At 36.2% G+C, this 20214-nt stretch overlaps 1 protein-coding gene across 1 annotated transcript; it reads left to right on the top strand.

Moving 5' to 3' along the window:
- Positions 1-19: 19 nt before the first annotated feature.
- Positions 20-18448, top strand: LOC113671918 (protein PHTF2). The gene is made up of 21 exons (XM_027188180.2): positions 20-341; positions 2432-2491; positions 3143-3215; positions 3769-3865; positions 5144-5252; positions 5471-5506; positions 6121-6215; positions 7060-7172; positions 7578-7768; positions 8411-8468; positions 9137-9222; positions 9805-9903; positions 10752-10822; positions 10927-11023; positions 12534-12665; positions 12878-12964; positions 13096-13160; positions 14173-14269; positions 14729-14824; positions 15539-15664; positions 16452-18448. The coding sequence occupies exons 1-21, from the start codon at positions 303-305 to the stop codon at positions 16470-16472; spliced, it is 1848 nt and encodes a 615-aa protein (XP_027043981.2). The 5' UTR covers positions 20-302; the 3' UTR covers positions 16473-18448.
- The last annotated feature ends 1766 nt before the right edge of the window (positions 18449-20214 follow it).

Below are 20214 nucleotides of genomic sequence, written 5' to 3'. Positions count from 1 at the left end.
TTTCCATTGAGCCCGCGACAAATCAAAGAGTTGCGCGGAGCTCCGCGGAGCGTAAAAACAGTTCATAGCACTAAACTGCGGCAACAAAATTTATTAGGCTCAAACTATATATCTGTGCTGTTTGTGACGCCTGCCCACTTAGAACTGTTCTATCTCAACGTCAATTTCAACGTATCTGCCTTCAGGGACTTGTTTCTTCGAGCGATATCCCATTTTGACACGCGTATCTTGAGGCACACAACATCAGCCGTAGTTTTGACATTGTGAGACCGGCAAACTTCTCTCGGCCATTCGAGAGTTGAATGGCTTTTGATCAGAGCATTTCCTGGTTTCAGCAAAAGGTAAGATTCTTCTTGATACATGAACAGAAAAAGAAAATTCTGAAGGGAATTATTAAGTTTCCTTTGTGTTATTTACACTGCGCGCAATTCTTAAATTTTTCGGTTACTGTATGCGAAATAGATTCAATTTTGAAATATTTTCAATCTTGGGTGAAGTACTCTCCATTCTATGCTTGAGTGTAAGCTTATCTATGTTGGATTCTGAAACGAAATATTCTTTTTTTCTTTTCTAAACAGCTGAATTCGGTCCAAGCAATAAGTGTGTTTATTTCAACTTTGTGTGATTTGCATAAAGCACTTGAGAAACTCTAAAGGCGCGACGAAAAGCGCCGATCGTTTCTCCGTGATGTGTACTTGGCCAATTTCACTGCTCCCTATCGGATATTTTCCCTAAATTTAAATTCCATTCCTTTTGGATTCAAAAACGTCATCGAGGTTAAGGAATCGAGGTTTACCTTTAAATCAATATTCAGGCTCAAATCAATTGGTTAATATTGAGCTAAGCTTCTGCAGTTTTAAACCTAAAATTATTTAAATCGCCTCCCGCTTTGCCCCCTTTGAGTTTGGTTTTATTTGCGACGGTAAATGTCGGTCAATACGGTACGTAGTCAATTTTTCAGCTGTGTTTATTATCTAAGAATAGTGGACTGTGAGCATCTCCACATCCTGATTGGTTAAATTGTTTTGTCTATGTTTCAATCATTGATTTTCTTGGGAAGACGTTCATGCTAATTTCTTGGTAATAACTTTGTTCGTCGGGCGAAAAAAACTTTTTAAGTTAGCCATATTTTGGTAAGATTTCATTGGGAGAAATTTTTAAAAAATCTGAATTTCGAAAGGGTTTTTTTTTATGAATATTATTTTGCTAAACCGGCATCTGGATGTTTGATTACACAGAGATTAGCAGCAATTGTTTACCAATACAGCCAGTGTGAAGGTATTGGTTAAATAAGATTAAGTCTGATGAAAGCTGTGGTTTTCTAAGTAACTGCATAATTAAAGTTGGTCACTGGAGACAGAATGACACCAACCATGCTGTTTAAGACATCTGTGACTGTTACAAATTTTTTATTTGTTTACTCATTTGTTTCCCGAGTTTGTCTCTCTGATTCAATGGCTGCTATTAATGTCTAGCAGATTTTTTTCCATTTCTAAAAAAATTGGAAATTTGGTCACCAAATTTGAATTAATTTCTATATAAAAAAATTTTTCTATTCCATAAATTTGCCCACAATAAAATGTAAACACCATTTTTTCAAAACCTCAAAGCAGAATATTAAATCATGTTCTTAGTTAATTACAATTTGAGTTCAACCAATTTCTGTAAGCCTGGTGAATTTAGTATTATGACAAAACGCAACATGGTGGAAAGGATAATTTTGCTACATGTGTTGTGTCATCTACATGTAATTTTGCTATATCAGCACTGTAATTTATCCATATAACACTCAGAATCAGAATTATTCGGTTGCCTTTTTTTTAGATTTTATATTTTGAAATTAAAACCCACCCATTAATTGTTGCACAATTCTATCAGTTTCTTTACATCACATGGTGTATTTAATCCTCCCTGACAGTTTTGATGCAAAATTTCACTTTTGCCCTTGTAGCTTTGCTTCTCAGCCAAATATTCAGCTTTTGAACATCACACAATATCCCAGGGCTTGACATTATCGGCTGACATACTGTGGCCTGAAGGTTTTAATTAACTATTCACAATGAAATTAAAAGAAGTAAATTAGATTAGAGTGCACAATTTACTTGAGATGTCAGTAACCTTAAAAGCTGATGAAATAATTATAATGTAGGTAAACACTCTTTGGGTAATGTAAGTCTTTAATGCAACAGTCGAGAATAATTGTTTGAAGTTTTTTTATTAGTGATCAGCTCATAAAATGATTTTATTTACACAGATACAGTTACATGTTCATGGGTTTTGACTCACACTTGCATTTGAAATTTTATTTCCTCCTTATCCATCAATATTTCTGTTAATGATTCAAATTAGGATTGTCTTAGCCTTCCTTTCCCATCTTTGTTTTTCATTTTTACTTGCTTGTTTTGAAGTATGGTTTTCTATGTATTTTTAGCTCGGAAAATATGATAAAGCTTCATGGGAAAGAACATTTGAAGTACAAGAGCAGGAGACGGTAAATAAACCTGTTAACCTTTTCACTCCTAATATTTCAATGAAAACTCCCCTTATTGTCTGTCATACAACTCTTAGGATAATAGTTTGGAGAATTTGGTATTGGTTCAACGAACAATCTCCTAGTTCATATTTTTCAATATTTTCATCACCTGTTTGCTTGACATTGTACTAATATTGTAAGGTGAAATACTGTGTTGGTCATTCCTGGGCCTAGTTCAAAGGCTGTAGCAATAGTCCAGGGTTAAATGTTAATCTGCATTTTTTTAAGTTCTTTTTTCAAAATCGTTTTTTGGATAATTTTGTCTATTTGTCTTAGAGCATCCAATCATCATATTGTAGACAAAAAGAACTGTTAGTTCTTTTACAGCTTTTAGAACTGAAATCAGATTTCACTCTAACCCTGGGTTATCTTTACCCAGCTTTGAACAAACAGGTGCTGGTAGTGGAAGGGTTGCTAACTTAATCAATCAATAATTAACTCAGCAGTGATGGCTTCTTGTCTCACTCACTGAAGTAAGCTGACTAACCTTAATTCAGGGTTATCTAACGAGGCTATTTGGGGCAAAAATAATTACCATGAAAATTTAACATTTTTGCCCAGCTACTCTGCTTGACTTTTCCTGTCATTCATGGTTTTTCTTACCAACAGGGTACCTTTATTCATGTTCCTAAGAAGCCTGGCGGTTTAAAACCTGAATTGATAGATGTTGATTTAGTTATTGGTATGTACATGTATATCAAGAGTGTTAAGTGTAGAATTTATCATGAATGTTGTAAATTTTGTCTTTTTACTATTGGGTTTGTTATTTCTGTTTGCCATCACTTGTGTCTGAGCTTAATTGGTTCTGATCAATAAAATTTGTTGTTAGGGAGTGTACAAATGTAAACATGACTCCATGAACAGACTTGAATGAATACTTCATAACTTCAGTAACTAACAAATCACTATGGACAAGAGACAATTATGTATTATGATTCACAAATTAGGAAAAGGGATGAAAAACTAAAGGGCCAAAAGAGAAGTGAAAAAATAATCAAATACAGAAATGCAATGATGAGTATTTACACTAATAATGGAAAAAAAGAAGTAAACAAAAAAATTACAAATTCCTAGTCCTTATACTCACTTTAATTTTATAATATGACCCTGTACAGCCACGTACATGCATGGAGGGCTATGCATTGACTCATTTTCTATATTGAGTGGACAAAGATGTCATAAACTATTAGCATGTCACTGAAATTTTATTCTTCACCATTGCAATAATTGCTTAGGTTCAACATTTCCCAAGACAAAGCCAGTTCATAGTTGGTTTGCTGTCACACAGAAAGGAGTGTGTAGAGTTCTTCTGTTTCCATTTTTCCGATCATGGTAAGGAAACCTTGATAGCTGCTGAAATTGAAATTTTGTGCTTTCTGCCATGTAGGACTCTGTGAAATTTCACAGTTGCCACTGCTATCTTCATGATTGCTGTAGGACTCTTGTGATCAAAAGAGCTATAATTGTTTCATGTTTAACTTAATATAGTATAGTGGAAACTGTATAAGGTCATGTGAGCCTATACAGGGGTTCCAAACCAAACTGGCTACCACCAGAGTTCTGCCAGCTACTTGATGATGTGTTGCTGGTTACTCTGGTCAAAATAATTACCTTTTGGCAGCTTAATGAACATTTCACAGTTATGTAATTTTGGAGAGTCCATTACACCACTATGAAACATTTTGGAAACCTTGCTATAAGGCAGTTAGTGATAAATTCAAACATCAATATTGCTCATATTTGTTACCAGTATTTGTTACATTTGGTGCTTGTTGCCCATTTGTACTGATTGAAGGAACTTCTTGTAAGTTAGGAGAAATTTTTTCAGTTTATCCCATTACACCCTAACATCAGTATGCATATTCTCCAATCTACCTAATAGTCAAGAGCTTCTTCAGATGGTCTGATCATTTCCTTTATTCTCATGACCTTAATGTTTAATTCAGGACTGATATGTTAAGGAGAAATTAGATGCTAGTCACTCTTAGGGATCACAGGGTTTGTGGTAACTTGTTCTAGTAGTAGAGACTTCCTTTAACCCTTTAACTCCCATGAGTGACCAAGACAGAATTTCTCCTTACAATATCAATACAATATCAACCAGATGAGCGATGAGAATAAAGTAAAATATCAATTTAGGAATAATTAGTTGATCCAATGCTAAATTCTCTAAACAAACGTTATAAGAATTGTATGGTTGACAGTAAGGAGAATTTCAAATTTGATCTGGGAGTTAAAGGGTTAACAGGTCACAAAGAATTATGCAGAAAAGCAGAAAAGCCATCCTTTGTTGGTGACAGCTGAGGAACTGAAATCTGCTTTGGAGGACAAGGAAATGGAGGCACATATGCACAGCACTGGCACAAACTAGAGCTCCACCTTACTTAGTTAACCTTAAGAGACTGACTAGCATCTAATTTCTCTCTATAATATTGCCCTTGAATCAGATATTAAGGTCTCAACAGTAAGGACAAGAAGCTCTTGATTGTTAAATAAATTCTCATTGGCAGCCCCTTAAGAAATTTGAGAAGAACATTATGAAGAACAAGCATACTAATGTTAGGATGTACAGGGTTCATAACTGAACTGATTTTGTTTTTGTTTTTATAGGTGGACGCAACAGTTATCCCCTAAGCTATGGTTCCTGTTTCTATTTCTTTATTTTTGTGAAGTTTTGGTGCTATTTGTTTACTTAAGAAAATGGGAATCACATTGGAAGGTATGTGGATTGTGCTCAGAGCTCAGATATACTATTCAGATAAATTAAACTTCACAATTTTGCCTTTAGAAATTGTGAGCCAGAGGCAAGTGATTTCCAAACTCCCAATGTCCTGCATGGCTTATTATGCTGGTAAACTGACGGAAAATGCAGTCTATTGCTTTAATGAAGCTTGTGTTGCTTTGACTACCTCATGACTGTGTCATTTTTCCCTTTAGGTCGTCACTTGGTCAGAAGCATGTGGACCAGCTCTGGTAAGAAGTTTTGCTTAATTCAATAACACCTAACTTAGCCTGAATTATGTTTTAAATCGTTAGGTCTTGTTGCATTTGGTACAGATGGTTGGAGCAAATTTAACTATCCCATTAGTGATGGGATTTTTAAACATACAGGAAAATTCTGTCAAATTCATCGCATATTTGTCATTGTCAAATCCTTAAAAATCTGATAAGGGGTTCAGGTTTATTCTTGGATCATAATTTATTAAAGCAGTTCAAATTTTATTTTCCTTTGTTCTAGATCATTACAGTGAATACAAGAAAAACTAGAACTAAATTACACAGGCTTAAAAAATTTTCTCAACCCCCTAAAAAGTGAACCATAGTGTACGCATTAACCCTGTCATAGCCAGGCATTCAGTTTATAAAACAGAGCCAATGACTGAACAGCACAATAGTAATAGTGGAACAAAATAAATGAACCAAACTTCCCTCATTTTCTTCAATACTCTACCACCATTGGATGGTTTACCATTCATTTTACTCACTGAATACTTGGAATAGGCTAACCAAAAACCTTGACAGGGTCGTGCAAACTTCCAAAGAAAAAAAAAAGGTATGTTTAAATGAAGAAAAGATCTTTTTTGTAGATCATGGTTTTGCTGGGTGTGCTCTACATGTACATGGTGTCAACTGACTATTCAAGCTCATCTCAAAGAAGGAAGGCTAAAAGTCTTAATAGGAGGTATGAAAAAAATTTGGTTTTGAAGAATAATTGTTGTAGAATCTCCCTCATGGGACACTTCTGTGCAAGGGACACAAATGCTGGAGTAGACCTTATTAAAAAAAAGCTCCTGTGACCTTTGAATCTGTTTCCTTCATTAACCACTGAACACTCTAACTCCCCAGATATGATTTATTCATTGTTAATTCTCCTCTCTAGCTGGTACATATTTCCTTATAAATTAGTTTCAAGAACTTGGTATTAGATCAAGGTAATAACCTCTACCTGATTAGTTTGAGTATTCTCATTAACTGTTTGCAGAATTATGTCTGGATATTATAAGGAGAAGTAACATGTTTAAATCACTTGTGCAGTTAAAAGGGTTAACCCTAAGGGTCTCTCTCCTGGACCTTTGTGGAGAAGCTAAGAACTCCTGTTTTAAACAAAATACAAAACCAAGTTATTGGTAGTTAGTATTTTTGGTTGGTTAGTTACCAAGTTATTGGTATTTCAATGGTCTTGAAAAGTGCTCAAATGCGTTTAAAGTGTTAGTTTAAAAATTTTATTTTCAAAGAATTAATTATCCTTATGTAATCTAGGAACAATATTTTTTTTGTCAATATTAGCATAGTCAACTAGTGATTTGCATTATCGGCTGGAGTCCTTGTTTCAATTGCATAAGATTTTGACATTTTTTCTATCCAAGATTCTTACTTGTCCTCACATGAAGATACTAACAGTCATTTGCATATATTTGTTTACGATATTCAAAGTAAAGAAGTCAATCCTTTCATTCTTAGCAATTTGCACTTCCCAACTTCCTCTGTCTTTTTGATGTTTTCTAAAAGTAGTTATTTATATTTAGACGAAGAGCTGCCAGACAGAAGAGAAAGAGCAGCACACAAGAAAATGGAATGGCACACGATGGCATTGTTACTAATGGAATACGACAGAGGAAGTCTACAAACTTGTCACCTGGTATATAACAGTATACATTATTTTGTGAAATCTTTTTGCTTTGTTTTTATTTTGTGCTCTTCTCAGTTAAAAGTCACACTGTCTCATAAGAAGTTGGGGAAAATGGACAGAATTTGTCGACTTTCTATAACTAGGCTTAATTGCTGATTAAAATGTCTCTCAGCTTGTCAGATTCCCTGTAAAAGTTTCTCTAGTCAAAATTTATCACAGGAGTTTCAGAACTCTCTTTACCCTGATCACTCAGATTGCTGCTGTATAGTACACATTGCATTTACAGCTTCTTTCATACATTTGGATTGCTACTGGCAAGGCAAAAAGAGTCTGCAAATGGTGACAATTTTTTTTTCAACAAGGAGACATGTTGTTACCAGACAGACTAATTTTGAATATTTCATTTGTTCCCAGACTTTAACGTCAAGGATAACATAGAAACTGTGGAGAATTCAAATCATTACAACTCAAAAGACAATGACAATGATAAAACAGAAGAAGAACTGAGTGAAAGTGGAGAGACAACCTCGTCAACCACAGAAAGTGATGTGTCTGATGTTGAAATGGACAGTAATAGTGAGGATCCCTTCGCTTGGGATAAACAGGTTCGTAGAAATTTTACTGATTCAATTTTTGTTGGAATTACTTTATTTTTTCAGCAAGAAAGTTCTTTCTAGCAAGTCCCTTCAGCTTGAGTCTAAAAATGCAAACTGTGTTTCAGAAATACTTGACTTTCATTAAACAAGATATTCCTTCGTTGAAATGTCTAATCAGCTAGATTCAAGGGTTATAGCCCCTTGTAAAAATTTAGTTTAACATAGTGATTAAAGATCTGTGTTCAGTTCATGTACACTGTGGGCCCAGTTCCTAAAATTGGACTATTCTTGCAAAGCTGCAATGTATTTTAACACTCTTTAATAGCTATTCATCAAAGTGGGGATGGCTAGTAGAGGAAATATACCAAGTTGCAAAGCATCAAGGTATTATACACTGCTAGCCACCAATGCTGAGGTGATCAGTTTTTTTTTTAATATATACTAAAACAGTGAGATAATATAACATGAAGAGATGATCATAACCCATTTATTCCTGCAATGATTACAACAGTGTTGTTGTTGCTTGGAGGTGAATTACAAAGGATACTTGGAGTTTGAGTAGCCAATCAGAGGGTTCCTTTAACACTACCAATGGTTTTAGTATAATTATGCTAATAAATGATATACTAATGTATATTATATACATCAAAGGGTAATGGATCTCCAGGAATGCAAACCAGCCCAACACCCCCACCCACTGCAGAGAAGGGTAAGTACACCTACATCTTTTCTTATACTGTAGCCAGTAGAGCAATTTTTTTGAAGGGAAAAGGAATTAAGAGAGGAAAGAATCCAACAGAAGTGATAAGAACTCAATGTTAAAATAACCTCACTTCCTGAAAGACAGACATATTGAATATTTGGCATCTTCATCAACCTTTCCTTTCCTGTTACTACAGTGCTGCTCAAAACTAAGTCTTGACAGTCTTGACTTGAAACTCGATCCTCATTACTCAAAACTATCAAGAATCACGGATAATAATCCATATCACACAGAAATATGCCTACAAAGTCTTTGTAGTCTTGTCCTTGTGACTTACATGTAGTTGCTGTTTTCATGATAACCTCATATTTTGACTACCGCATTGCATATCTTTACTGTACGTACATGTACTTGTACATGTGGTAAACAATTTAACATGTATACTAACCATTAACACATTAAGAGTGACTATAATCTAATTTCTCCTTACAAAATCACACCTGAATCACACATATTAAGGTCACAAGAATTAACAACTGATCACCAACTAAAGATGCTCCTGATTGTTAAACAAGTTCTCCTTGTCAGCAGCTTAGGAAATGTATAGAACAGTATGGAGAATGTACATGCTGATGTAAGGGTTTGGAGTGTTAATCTTGTCATTTTTTTGCTAGTTATGGTTTCTATTTGGGAAGGAAATCAATGCAAAAAAGCCCAGTTGACACTCATGGAGATTAGTGCTGCCATTGCTAATAAAGTGGTAAGTCACATTTTTTTCTTTTTTTACATTTTAGTTGTTTCATTTCGTATCACGTGTAGACAGCTGTTATACTTCTTGATTTGCCACGAAATCCTAGCCATTGATTGTCCCTCTTCCCCGTTTATTTAGAACTGATCTGTCGTGATGAACCCTTCAACTCCCAGAAGTGATTTATAAGTAACTTCCCCTTACAATATCCATGAACTATCCAGCAAACAGGTAATGAGAATACTCAAATGTATCAGGTGAAAGTTGTTATCTTGATCTAACACCAAATTCTTGCAACTAATTTACAAGGAAATGTATAGCAGCTAGAGGGAAGAATTAAAAATCAGATCCTGGGAGTTAAAGGGTTAAATGAGGAAATATTTGGGTCAATCTCTTCCAAACATCTTTAGATATGGCTGGTTATTACAGTGTACGATTTGTATTTTCCAGTTACTGTTGGCTGTACATTTATGTTGTTATGGGGAGGTTTGGAACGTAACGTCTGTATGGTGCTTCAGCAGAATCCGGCATCCTGGTCATTAAAAGATTTTATTGAAAATTTAAATTGTACTTTGATTGTTTTCTTCTTTGTAGGACTCTCATAAAAGCCACACGGGTTATGTGCAGTTTTCTGTTGTTGTCTCTATGACCCTTGCATTTATTCCTCTCCTTTTCCGTCTCTACAACACAACAGTGAGTCTACTGTCATGAATTGTTACAGTACAGTTATAGTTCAGTGTTACTTTGTCCACTTGGTGTACGGTACCTTCACAGACAAGTCACTGGGAATCATTTAGACAGATTGACAGTTGTTCAGTCAATTTGTCAGACCCTCAGCTAGTTTGTCCTCAATAGGACAAATTAAATTGACGAGACACGATGACGTATAATGAGTCGCAAATTAGGAAATACGGGTGAACCAAAAAAATAATCAACAGCCAAGAGACAAGAAAAAACTAATCCAAGACAAAAAACGCAACGATAAATATTTACACCAATAATGGAGACAAAAAGCAAACGAAAAGATTTTAACTCATGTGCATGCTATAGTCACAAATTCACAGTCCTAATATACTCACGTTTTAAATATGACCCATACAGCCCCATTCGTGTTTTTACTGTAAAACATTAGATAAAGATCCTTGTGCGAGATTGGTACTAAGCCAAGAGAAGTGAAGAAGAAAAAGGAAAGAGCTATGGTCATATGATAACTTGCTTATTACTATGTTAATAAACACTTAATTAGCCAGACAGTCACTTAACTAGATCTCTTTTTAGCGAGATAGACAGTCAACCAGTCAGTCAGTGTCAGTAAGTCTGTCAATCAGTCAGTTAGACAAACAGCCTATCTCAGTCGTTTGGGAGGGCAATCAGCCAGTTATATATGTCAGTGAACCGTTTCCTTTTTTCATTTTTGCATCCATCAGAATTTCTATTGATTTTATTTATTTATTTGTCTATTTATTTATTTTTTAGTCAGATAAACTGTTAAATCATACCGCTGTGAATTACCAACTAATTTTCTTTTTCCTTGTCTGAAGGGAACTATTGGAGACCTTTTGATTAGCAACAGTGAAGATCTCTTGTGTAAAATGTTTGGATATTCATCATGGTATGTAAAGTTCTTTTACGTATTTTCCACTTTTTATGCTACAAAGCTTTGAAATTCTCTCAGAACTAACGTTTCTTAATATTTTTATACCTTCTGTCTCGAAGGTCACGTGTCATTGTTGTTATTAGCATGCTGGAGAGGTTCTTCTTGAGTTTCTCCTTCTTCTTTCTGCTGTGCGTCGCAGAAAAATCCTACAGAGAGGTGAGCGAAACGAGTGTGCGGTGAAAGATTTCCAACACTTTAAATTGTGGTTAAGAATATATGAAAGTCATATATTTGAACTGCGGATAAAGACGTGAATGAAAGTGATCCTCGCAGTAATATGCACTACTTAGGCAGTAGTGAAAATAAGGCCTGAAAAAAAATTCAGGCCTGTACGGGATTTGAACCCATGACCTCTGCGATACCGGTGCAGCGCTCTACCAACTGAGCTAACAAGCCAACTGGGAGCTGGTCATGAAGTTGGTTCTAAATAAACCCGTGAAGTGATGAATAAATGGTTAAGAATATATGAAAGTCATATATTTGAACTGCGGATAAAGACGTGAATGAAAGTGATCCTGATTTTTTTTTTTCAGGCCTTATTTTCACTACTGCCTAAGTAGTGCATATTACTGCGAGGATCACTTTCATTCACGTCTTTATCCGCAGTTCAAATATATGACTTTCATATATTCTTAACCATTTATTCATCACTTCACGGGTTTATTTAGAACCAACTTCATGACCAGCTCCCAGTTGGCTTGTTAGCTCAGTTGGTAGAGCGCTGCACCGGTATCGCAGAGGTCATGGGTTCAAATCCCGTACAGGCCTGAATTTTTTTTTTTTCAGGCCTTATTTTCACTACTGCCTAAGTAGTGCATATTACTGCGAGGATCACTTTCATTCACTTTAAATTGTACTACATTTCCTTTTTTCCCTTAAAAGTATTAACCCTTAACACCCTGATGTCAATATGCATATTCTCCTTTCTGTTCTTTATACATTTCCTGAGATGCTGACAAGGAGAATTTGTTTTACTGATCAAAAGCTTCTTTTGTTGGTGATCATTTCCGTCATTCTCATGGCCTTAATGTGTGATTCAGGGCTGATATTGTAGGGAGAAATTAGATGCTTGTCACTCTTAGGGGTTAAAGGGTTAAGTTGCTCTGAGGGGGCAGAGCAGAAAAGATGCGCGCCAAGTTTAAGATGGGTCTGCAAATGGATTAAAAAAATATTCTGGGTTCGAACGCCAGCCAATTCATTTCATCACAGTGTTTGGATGGTCTATCAGTAGATCTACAGAGAGCCTGTTACGGAGTCTGGGCATATGTTATACCTTTAGCTTGGGACCAGACCTTCATTGTTAGCGCTCAAGATTTGGGACAAGTCGGAGAGAGGTTTGCTAAGAGTCTGGCACTAATGAGTGCTAGACTCGTTCTAAACCTCTCACCGGTTCGCGTTTCTTAAGGCCCCATACTTGCGAAGAAAGACTGGTGCCGAAGAACTAATAATAAGGGCGTGCCCGTCGGCTATTATGCTCTCAGATGGCGAACTTGTTGCATGCTTTCAGGATAAGTAATTCGTAAGTGCCTTGTCTGGACATAAATTAGAATAGGAAAGATGGTAGATTTTTGCACTCGGTCCTGAAAGAAGTAAATATTTTGTGCATTTCCCTGTCTATATCATTTGGGTTTTATTCTGACAATGCTGTTTCGTAAAATGATTTCAGCGATGTCTATACGCAAAGTTATTTGGATGGCTAACATCGTCGCGGAAGTCTCGCCGTGCGGGGCTCCCTCACTTTCGTCTCCACAAAGTACGGAACATAAAGACCTGGCTGTCGCTAAGATCCCTGTTAAAGGTTAGCTAACACTCTGTAACGGTTAAGCTGCGTCAATAATCTACATGAAAAAATTACGCGCTTCTGATTGGCTGAAAACGAGTGCATTCTCATGTAACACGAGTGCAAACTTCAAATGGCGCGCACACGCTTTCAAAATTTCATCTGTCTTGACTTTCTGTGATGTTTTTTCATGTCCATTATAAACATGTAATAATTTTCTTTGAATTCAGAGACGAGGTCCTCAGAGATCTGTTGACATGATTGTCTCATCATCCTTTATACTGGGCATGGTTCTAGTAATTCTCATGTGTGTACAGGTGAGTCAGAGCCACGTCCTTCCTGTCTTGAAATATTAAAACTTTAAAGTTAGATACATGTACACCTTGTGTTCATTGGAATTTGTTCCTGTGCCTGCCAAAACGTTATTAAAATTCTTTTCTCTTGGCAGCTTATAAAGGGAAATGAAAAAGAGAGGTTTCTGTCGATATTATTTAACTGGGAGGTGTCAATATGGTAAGTGATCAGAGGTAGTTGTAAATTAATAAATATGTGAATCATTCAGACCAGCAAACAATCAGTCAATCCAGTCGGTGGTTCATGAGAGAGTTGATTTATAAATGTGTTACTGGGTTATCATTCGAGCGATCAGTCAGCCAATTTCTTCCATCGATCGCTCGGTCCATCCCCTCATTCATCTGCCATTTGATGGAAATCCTAGTCAATAAACAGCATTTGTATCATTGGAGCTAATCAAACAATATTTATCGGTTTATACCTTTTTTTGTATCTATTGAATTAATCAACTAGTCAGAAGTTAATCTGCTAAACTTCACAGCTAGTCATCACATTAATCATTCGTAAATCCTATCAGTTATGTATTTGTTTATCAGTCGATTAGACAGTCATTCCGTCTGTCCGTGTGTCTGTCTGTTAGTCAGTCAAAACAGTGTGTCCTAGAAAGCCACAAATGACCGAGGTATCTTTATAATTATCTTATCACGCGCTTTTGATTGGCTGAAAACGAGTGCATTCTGATGTAACACGAGTGCAAAGTTGTAACACGGGTGCAAATTACAAAAAGCGTACAGGCTTTCAAAATGTCGTCTGTCTTGACTCTCTGTGATGTTTTTGATGTACATTATTAACAAGTAATAACGTGTTTCTCTTGCAATTTGGCGTAATAAGCACTTGTAAATTTTTCAACGAATCCGAATTGCACGAGCCTATACGACAAGTGCAATTTGTAGTCTCTTGGAAATATTATCCTCAACTTTATCATTTGCTTTTCTAGGAAACTGTAATGACTGTAGTCAATTGGTAACAGGACTTCTGGTCGTCCAGTTCGATAAGAAATCGTACTCGTGATAAACTCGTGATCACGATCATCGAATCGGGTCCCCGTTTCGCGGGGCCTTTCCTTAGTCATTTAACAACTTACATTTAATGTGTTTAACCAAGTGAAGACTTCGTTACTTAACCAAATTGCTACTGATCGTACCTGGTTGTTTACTTGTTTTGCTTTAAGGTGCCTTGTTTTATCTGTCTATGTTCTGCGGTTCATGACGTTAGGATCCAAGATCAACAGTAAATTTACGAACACTTCGGGACTACTAACGGAGCAGGTGAGTAAATTATTTAAAAGTGTTCGTATAAAGAATAATAAAGATGGTAAATTTTGAGCTCATTAAGTGATTGGAGACAGCTTTTTTTACGGTGTCGCAGAGACTCTTTATGGTTAGCGAGGCTATTACTTTTGTAACACTTGTCCTGCATACTGCTTGGATCAGAAAAGATAAGAAGTGGTGTAATAAAGTCGAAGATTTGTTATTCCTGCGGTTTAAGATAAACGAAGATATTTTGCCATAGTATTTCCCAAAGTTATTCCAGAATTTTTGCATTTTTGTTAGTTTCGTAAATCACTCATTTAATGGAATAGCTAGTGAACATATGTCGGTATATTGTCGGAAATTAAGAAACTCTTTGCACCGCTGGTGAATTTGGCGAATTTTAAACATTACTGGATTGAGAAATTGTTAGTTACTACTCGTTTCTCCCTTTTTTTGTGTGTCTATACTCTTTAGATTAATCTTTACCTTCAAATGGAAAAAGCTCCTCATAAAAAAGACGATCTGACAATAGCTAACCATGTGCTTAAGTTGGCCTCGAAACTACTAAAGGTAATACTGTATTTTGTGTCTATTAGACCGAGAGACAGAAGGAGCTTGTTTGGAAGCTGTTTGAAGCGTAGAACTTAATGAGAAAGAGGCGCGAGTTTTATGAATAAAACACGAAGCGAAGTGAAGCAAATCAAATGCAATCCCAGATTACCATCGACACTCATTTGAAAATTGCTTCATTGCTCGATGCAAGGATCCAACGAGTAGGCGTTTGAGGCAGTTTTTTTTGTGTTAACTTCGATCTTTTAGAGAACTTTTACTGCGAGGTATGTCCAGAAATGCATAAAGTAGTGAAAATGGCGAAAATTCGTCAAAATTGTCAAATCCGCCAAGATGATTTGCTCTGACGAATTTGACTAGAATTTTTCAAAATCGTCAGTTTGCCAAGCTGATTTCGCTTTGACGAATTTAACTGAAATTCGCAACAATCCTCAAATCCGTTAACATTCACTCGGTGTGACGAAATTTCGTAAAATCTGCCATTTTCGTTACTGCGTGCATTTCTGGACATAAGTGTTTACTGCAGGAAACACAAAAAGCTATTTTAGTTTCAAAGCTTACGTTTCGAGCGTTAGCCCTTTGTCAGAGCGAATGGAGGAATTGTGAGTTGTGTGTGTGTGTTTATATGCAGAAAATGGTGCCACGCTATTGGTGGGAATATGGTGACTAGAAAGCAAGGGTGCTAACATACTAGTTATTTGGCTTGCTTATCAGGAAATTGAGAGCCCATTCAAGATGTCTGGTTTATCCATGAACCCCTTGCTGTATAACATCACCAGGGTAGTTGTGCTGTCTTTGTTTTCTGGAGTCATGTCAGATCTTCTTGGATTCAGACTAAAGGTTCGTGAAAAAGCACTGCTTCGTCCTAGTTTTTTTTTCTTTTTTTTCTTTTTTTTTTTTTTTTCAATTGTCTCAAGTTTTTGCTAGTAAATAGTTTGAACTAAAATCTTTTCGACTTTTCCTATCTCCCTAATGTGTTTAGTTTTCAAGGGCATCGTGCTTGATTTAATTAGAGCCTTTAGACAATCGTGATCAGAGAGCCTGTACTTGAACTTGACGGAGATTTCATTGGGTGTCAGAATTTTTTGTCATCGTGACAGAAGGGACAAAAATAAATTAAAGGATCTCTCTAAGACGCTCTTGTGTAATCTAACACAAAATCAATGTCCACCACCCTTCAAAACGCATTTTTTTAAGGAAACAAATGAAATAAATGGTAGTATGGATTCATCAAGTAACTGATGCATGAGAGTGATAAAACCATTTTGAAGGTGAAGGGGCTAACTTACGGTTTTTCTTCAAGTTCGTCAATTTGCAATCCTTTTAAGCTCCACCGTCGTTGTTCTGTTTTGATCTCTTCTTACTCCTTCCTCACTCTACTTCAGTGAACATTTATTCCATGTGTTCTGTTTATGAAATATCAATCCTTTATTGGTCGAACAGTAACTCGAAATATTGTGACGTTTGAAGTTCATGTGATCATATGGTGTCGATACCTTGCTGGACGCCTTGCCATCGCGCGCTAATCCCTCGCGTGTTCTACAAAGAGCAGTTTCTTGTGAAGGCCCCGCGTTACCCTGGAGGGAAATCCTCTTCCAATAATTCCACATTTTCACTTTCTTTTCAGGTTTGGAAAATCAAGACGTAGCATCAACTTTATTAGAAAAAAAGGCAAATTATTTATATTTAACTTAACACACACGTTTTATTTTTCTGTCAAATGAGGTTGTATATATTCTATTAACGCCACGTGAAGTGGTGATCATATATATAAATATATATATATATAAAGAGCTCGTAGGGCCAAATTTCAAAATAAGAATTGCTAAAAGAGGCGGCCAGAGGAACCGTGGGTGACAATAATGAAAGTTTATCGCGAAGCGATTGATTTAATGCGTTATGATTAGTCATATTTACGAAAAAAGATAGCCCATCTTTGCTTTATGGTTTTCATGTGGTGCGGGTTTACATTTATGCACAAAATTTCTTTCATTTCGCACTAAAATGCTGTAAGCCTTGTTTTAAGTTGGTGTATTAAGTAATTGAAGAGGCAGTGGCCTGCTTCTAGAGGTCTGGATTCGAGCTCTGAACGGCACTTTGGGTGGTGTTTTGTGCAAGACGCTTTTTACTCGTGCAGCGTTTCCCTCCACCCAGGATTACAAATGATTATCAGTGAGATGTTAAGCTATGCGTGACTTGAAATGAACAGCATCCTTTTCAAGGGAAGAAGCAATATTTTAATATGGCCACTGAAATCAGCCTAAGTATTCTAGCGATCGGCTTCTTACTTAAAATCATATTAGCATCTTATAATTCTTCTCGATATTGTCGCCTACTATTTCACGTTTCGTTTAGTCATTCTAGCCCAAAACAACTGTATATTACTTCTCACCTTGCTATATAAGTATTGGAATTTACTAATGGTTGGCAAGTACATTTCTTCTCTCTGTTATTCTGTTAATCCAACAACTTAGTAAACTGACGTTAGTTAAACGGTGGTTTGCGTCGGGAAAACAATTTAGATTAATTCTCTACACTCTTTAGTATTTGTGTTCTCGTCACTGTTCTCTTAAATTTCCAATAACACTGACAAGGAGAATTTCTGGTATTGGTGATCATTTTTTTTTATTCTCGTGACATTTATGGTTGATTCAAGAGCGATACTGTTGGGAGAAATTAGAATTTAGTCACTCTTAGGGGTTAAAGGATATCAAACTATTGAACGAAACTCCAACAATATGAATTAAGGAAGGTTTTCATACTTTATTTTTAAGACTTGAACTATTGTGTATATCTGTTATAAAGTTTTTGTCGAATTCTCAGTTGTTCAGTTTGATTAAACACAGGATCAGTTAAATGCTAACCAAAAGGTTAGTTTTCTGTGCTTAAAGAAGTGATAATCAGTAATTGAGTTTGCAATAGTTTGCAACTTTGCAATTTCGTTCTCGGGTTAAAAAGCTATTCGGACGGAAATTTGTTCCAGGGATAAGCGATTGGAAGTCGGTTAACATTCCACAATTCGTTAGATAAGAAATTGCATGGCTGCCAAAAGGTCTGATGGCTTAAGAGGGAGATTTTAAATCTCTCTGTGGCTTTGTAACGTCATGTCTTCGAGAAAGTGACGGTAAAATCATCTTAACTCGAACTTTGAAAAGTTTCGGTGTTCAACCGCCATTTTGAAAAAAAGGGTCTTCCAGTGTTTGATGATGTACACGTGGCATTTACTGCTGCTATATAACACTAAGGGCCCATAGTGTTACTGAGTTCAGTCATCAAATAATTGCCTTCTCCTTCGCTTGTTATTTGTCTAATTATAGTACGGTGAATTTGATCACGAGCGGTCCCTCCTTTTCGGCTAAGTCCGTCACGCGGGTCAATAGAAAATCGGCGAAAAAAACAAATTAATGTTTGCGCGTCGCGTAGAACTCCTAGGAGCACGTAACGCTATGCACAGAGTTCCGCGTGGCGCGCTACCATCGATCTTCTTTTTTTCGCTGAATTTTTTGACTCGCGCGACGAACTGCTCCAAAATTGATGGACTGCTCGTAGTCTACTTGAAATAATAAATAATAATTTTATTTTATTGAATGATGTTGATATTTTCAATGAAATTATTACAAGACTGATATGGTGTGTGTTCTTTGTTTCATGGGGGGTCTCGTTTCGTGAATATGGAGTAAAAGCAACGACGCCAGCGACGCCGTGGATAACGTTGGTTTAAAAAATGAACTTATATTTTACCTATGAGTCTTGCGATACTGTAAAGTCATTTAGTTTGTTTCTCATTGTCAAAACTATCTCGAAACTGAATATGGAACACAGCGTTGAATTAGAAATAGGAATTTGAAAAAACTAGCCGTCGTCGTTCACGTTACCCAGACAACGCAAAATTTGGTCACTCCACGTTGTTATTTTGCAAAGGACGCAAATAAATTTACAAGGTATATTAAAGTTCACACGGCAACCAGGTGGACAATCAGACATAGTTTGATGCTACTCTGGTTTGCAGATTTAATGAATGTAACCGAAGAAGTTACAATTCATAGACCCAACGTTTCGACACTGCTGTCTAGTGCCTTCATCAGGGGGTGACCTAAACGCTGCAACAAGAAGTCCTTTTATAGGATCACTAATTAGCGGCCTTTTTTCTGACGAGGTGTAAATAGGCGTCAGGAAACAAGCCGCCATCGTCACGATTTAAAGGAGCGTGGGCGGAGTTAATATGCCAAGCCTCCAAACGAAGGCGCCGGTGGTAACGCCGATTAGTAGTGATAATTTTAGAATTATCCCACCCAATTGTATGGTTAGTTAGGCACGTATGCTCCGATAAAGCTGAATTTTCCTTTTTGCAAAGGAAAACCGCTTTTACCAAACTGACGTTTGGTCTGTCCAAAAAAACATTTAAAACGGCCTTCCCTGAAGTGCTTTCAGATTTTGCTCCTTCAAATTGCGTTCAAGACACTGTTTTATCTTAAAAAATCTCGAGCTACTTATTTTATTGCATGAAGGCTGTTAGTGCAGACCCGAGAATGTGTGCAACCCTGTAACTCCCAAGATCTCATTTAGTGATTCTACTTACTCCCTGACATAAAATTCTTATGAAAATTCCCCAATTTATACTTTTCTTTATTATCATCTCTTATCTGCTTGATATTGTATTGATATTGTAAAGAGAAATTCTGTCTTAGTCACTCAATAAGAGTAGCGTCTCTTAAATGCGCTGAAAATTTAACAAATTTACGGTGATTTAGGGTGGTCTCTAATCTCTTACTCACGACGATCTTCGTCGTCCGTAATGGTCAAAATGTCTACTCCTTGTGAGTTCGTAACAACAAGCTTGATTTCTGCGATAAAAATTATTTTAAAAAATAGAAACAAAACAAGTTTTCTCCAATATGCTTGTTTTGAAGTTGAAGTAAACAAACGTCAGTACAAAGTAGGTAATTTTCTTTTTAATTTTTCGAAGGTAGTATTATTAATTAAGCTTCTTCTGAAAATGACTTTACCATGTAACATCTGATATGGGAGATTTAGAAATACATGTTTGCATTCACCGTTTGTTGAAGAACTTTATTTACAAAGAGATGAGATGAATATTTCTCTATAGGTTAAATAACCTCTATATGAGCAAAACACTTTGGAATTCTTCTGTTCACAATTTAAATCCTCAAAAAGTGATTGAAATTAATTCCAGTTCTTGAAAATTTTTACCAATTAATTCATGGGATTAAATGCCAAGAAAAAACTGGAAATCCCACAAACAAGTTAATGATAAAACCAAATTTAATTTCGCATAATAATAATAAGAAGAATATTAAATGTCAGATGTACGTGAGGTCATCAGAGAAGTGATTGTTTACACTGACTGCTTTGACTTGCCCTTCATAAGC

Source organism: Pocillopora damicornis, chromosome 1 (genome assembly GCF_964200805.1).
Source record: "Pocillopora damicornis chromosome 1, jaPocDami1.2, whole genome shotgun sequence".
NCBI classification, from domain to species: Eukaryota; Metazoa; Cnidaria; class Anthozoa; order Scleractinia; family Pocilloporidae; genus Pocillopora; species Pocillopora damicornis.
This window is presented reverse-complemented; position numbering and strand designations above follow the sequence as displayed.

Excerpts from the sequence above, each read along its gene's own strand:
- LOC113671918 (XM_027188180.2), top strand. The coding sequence starts at position 303 with ATGGCTTTTGATCAGAGCATTTCCTGGTTTCAGCAAAAG. Across the intron at positions 10,823-10,926 it reads ATGTTTGGATATTCATCATG|GTCACGTGTCATTGTTGTTA; the intron begins GTATGTAAAGTT and ends TCTGTCTCGAAG. Across the intron at positions 13,161-14,172 it reads AACTGGGAGGTGTCAATATG|GTGCCTTGTTTTATCTGTCT; the intron begins GTAAGTGATCAG and ends TTTTGCTTTAAG.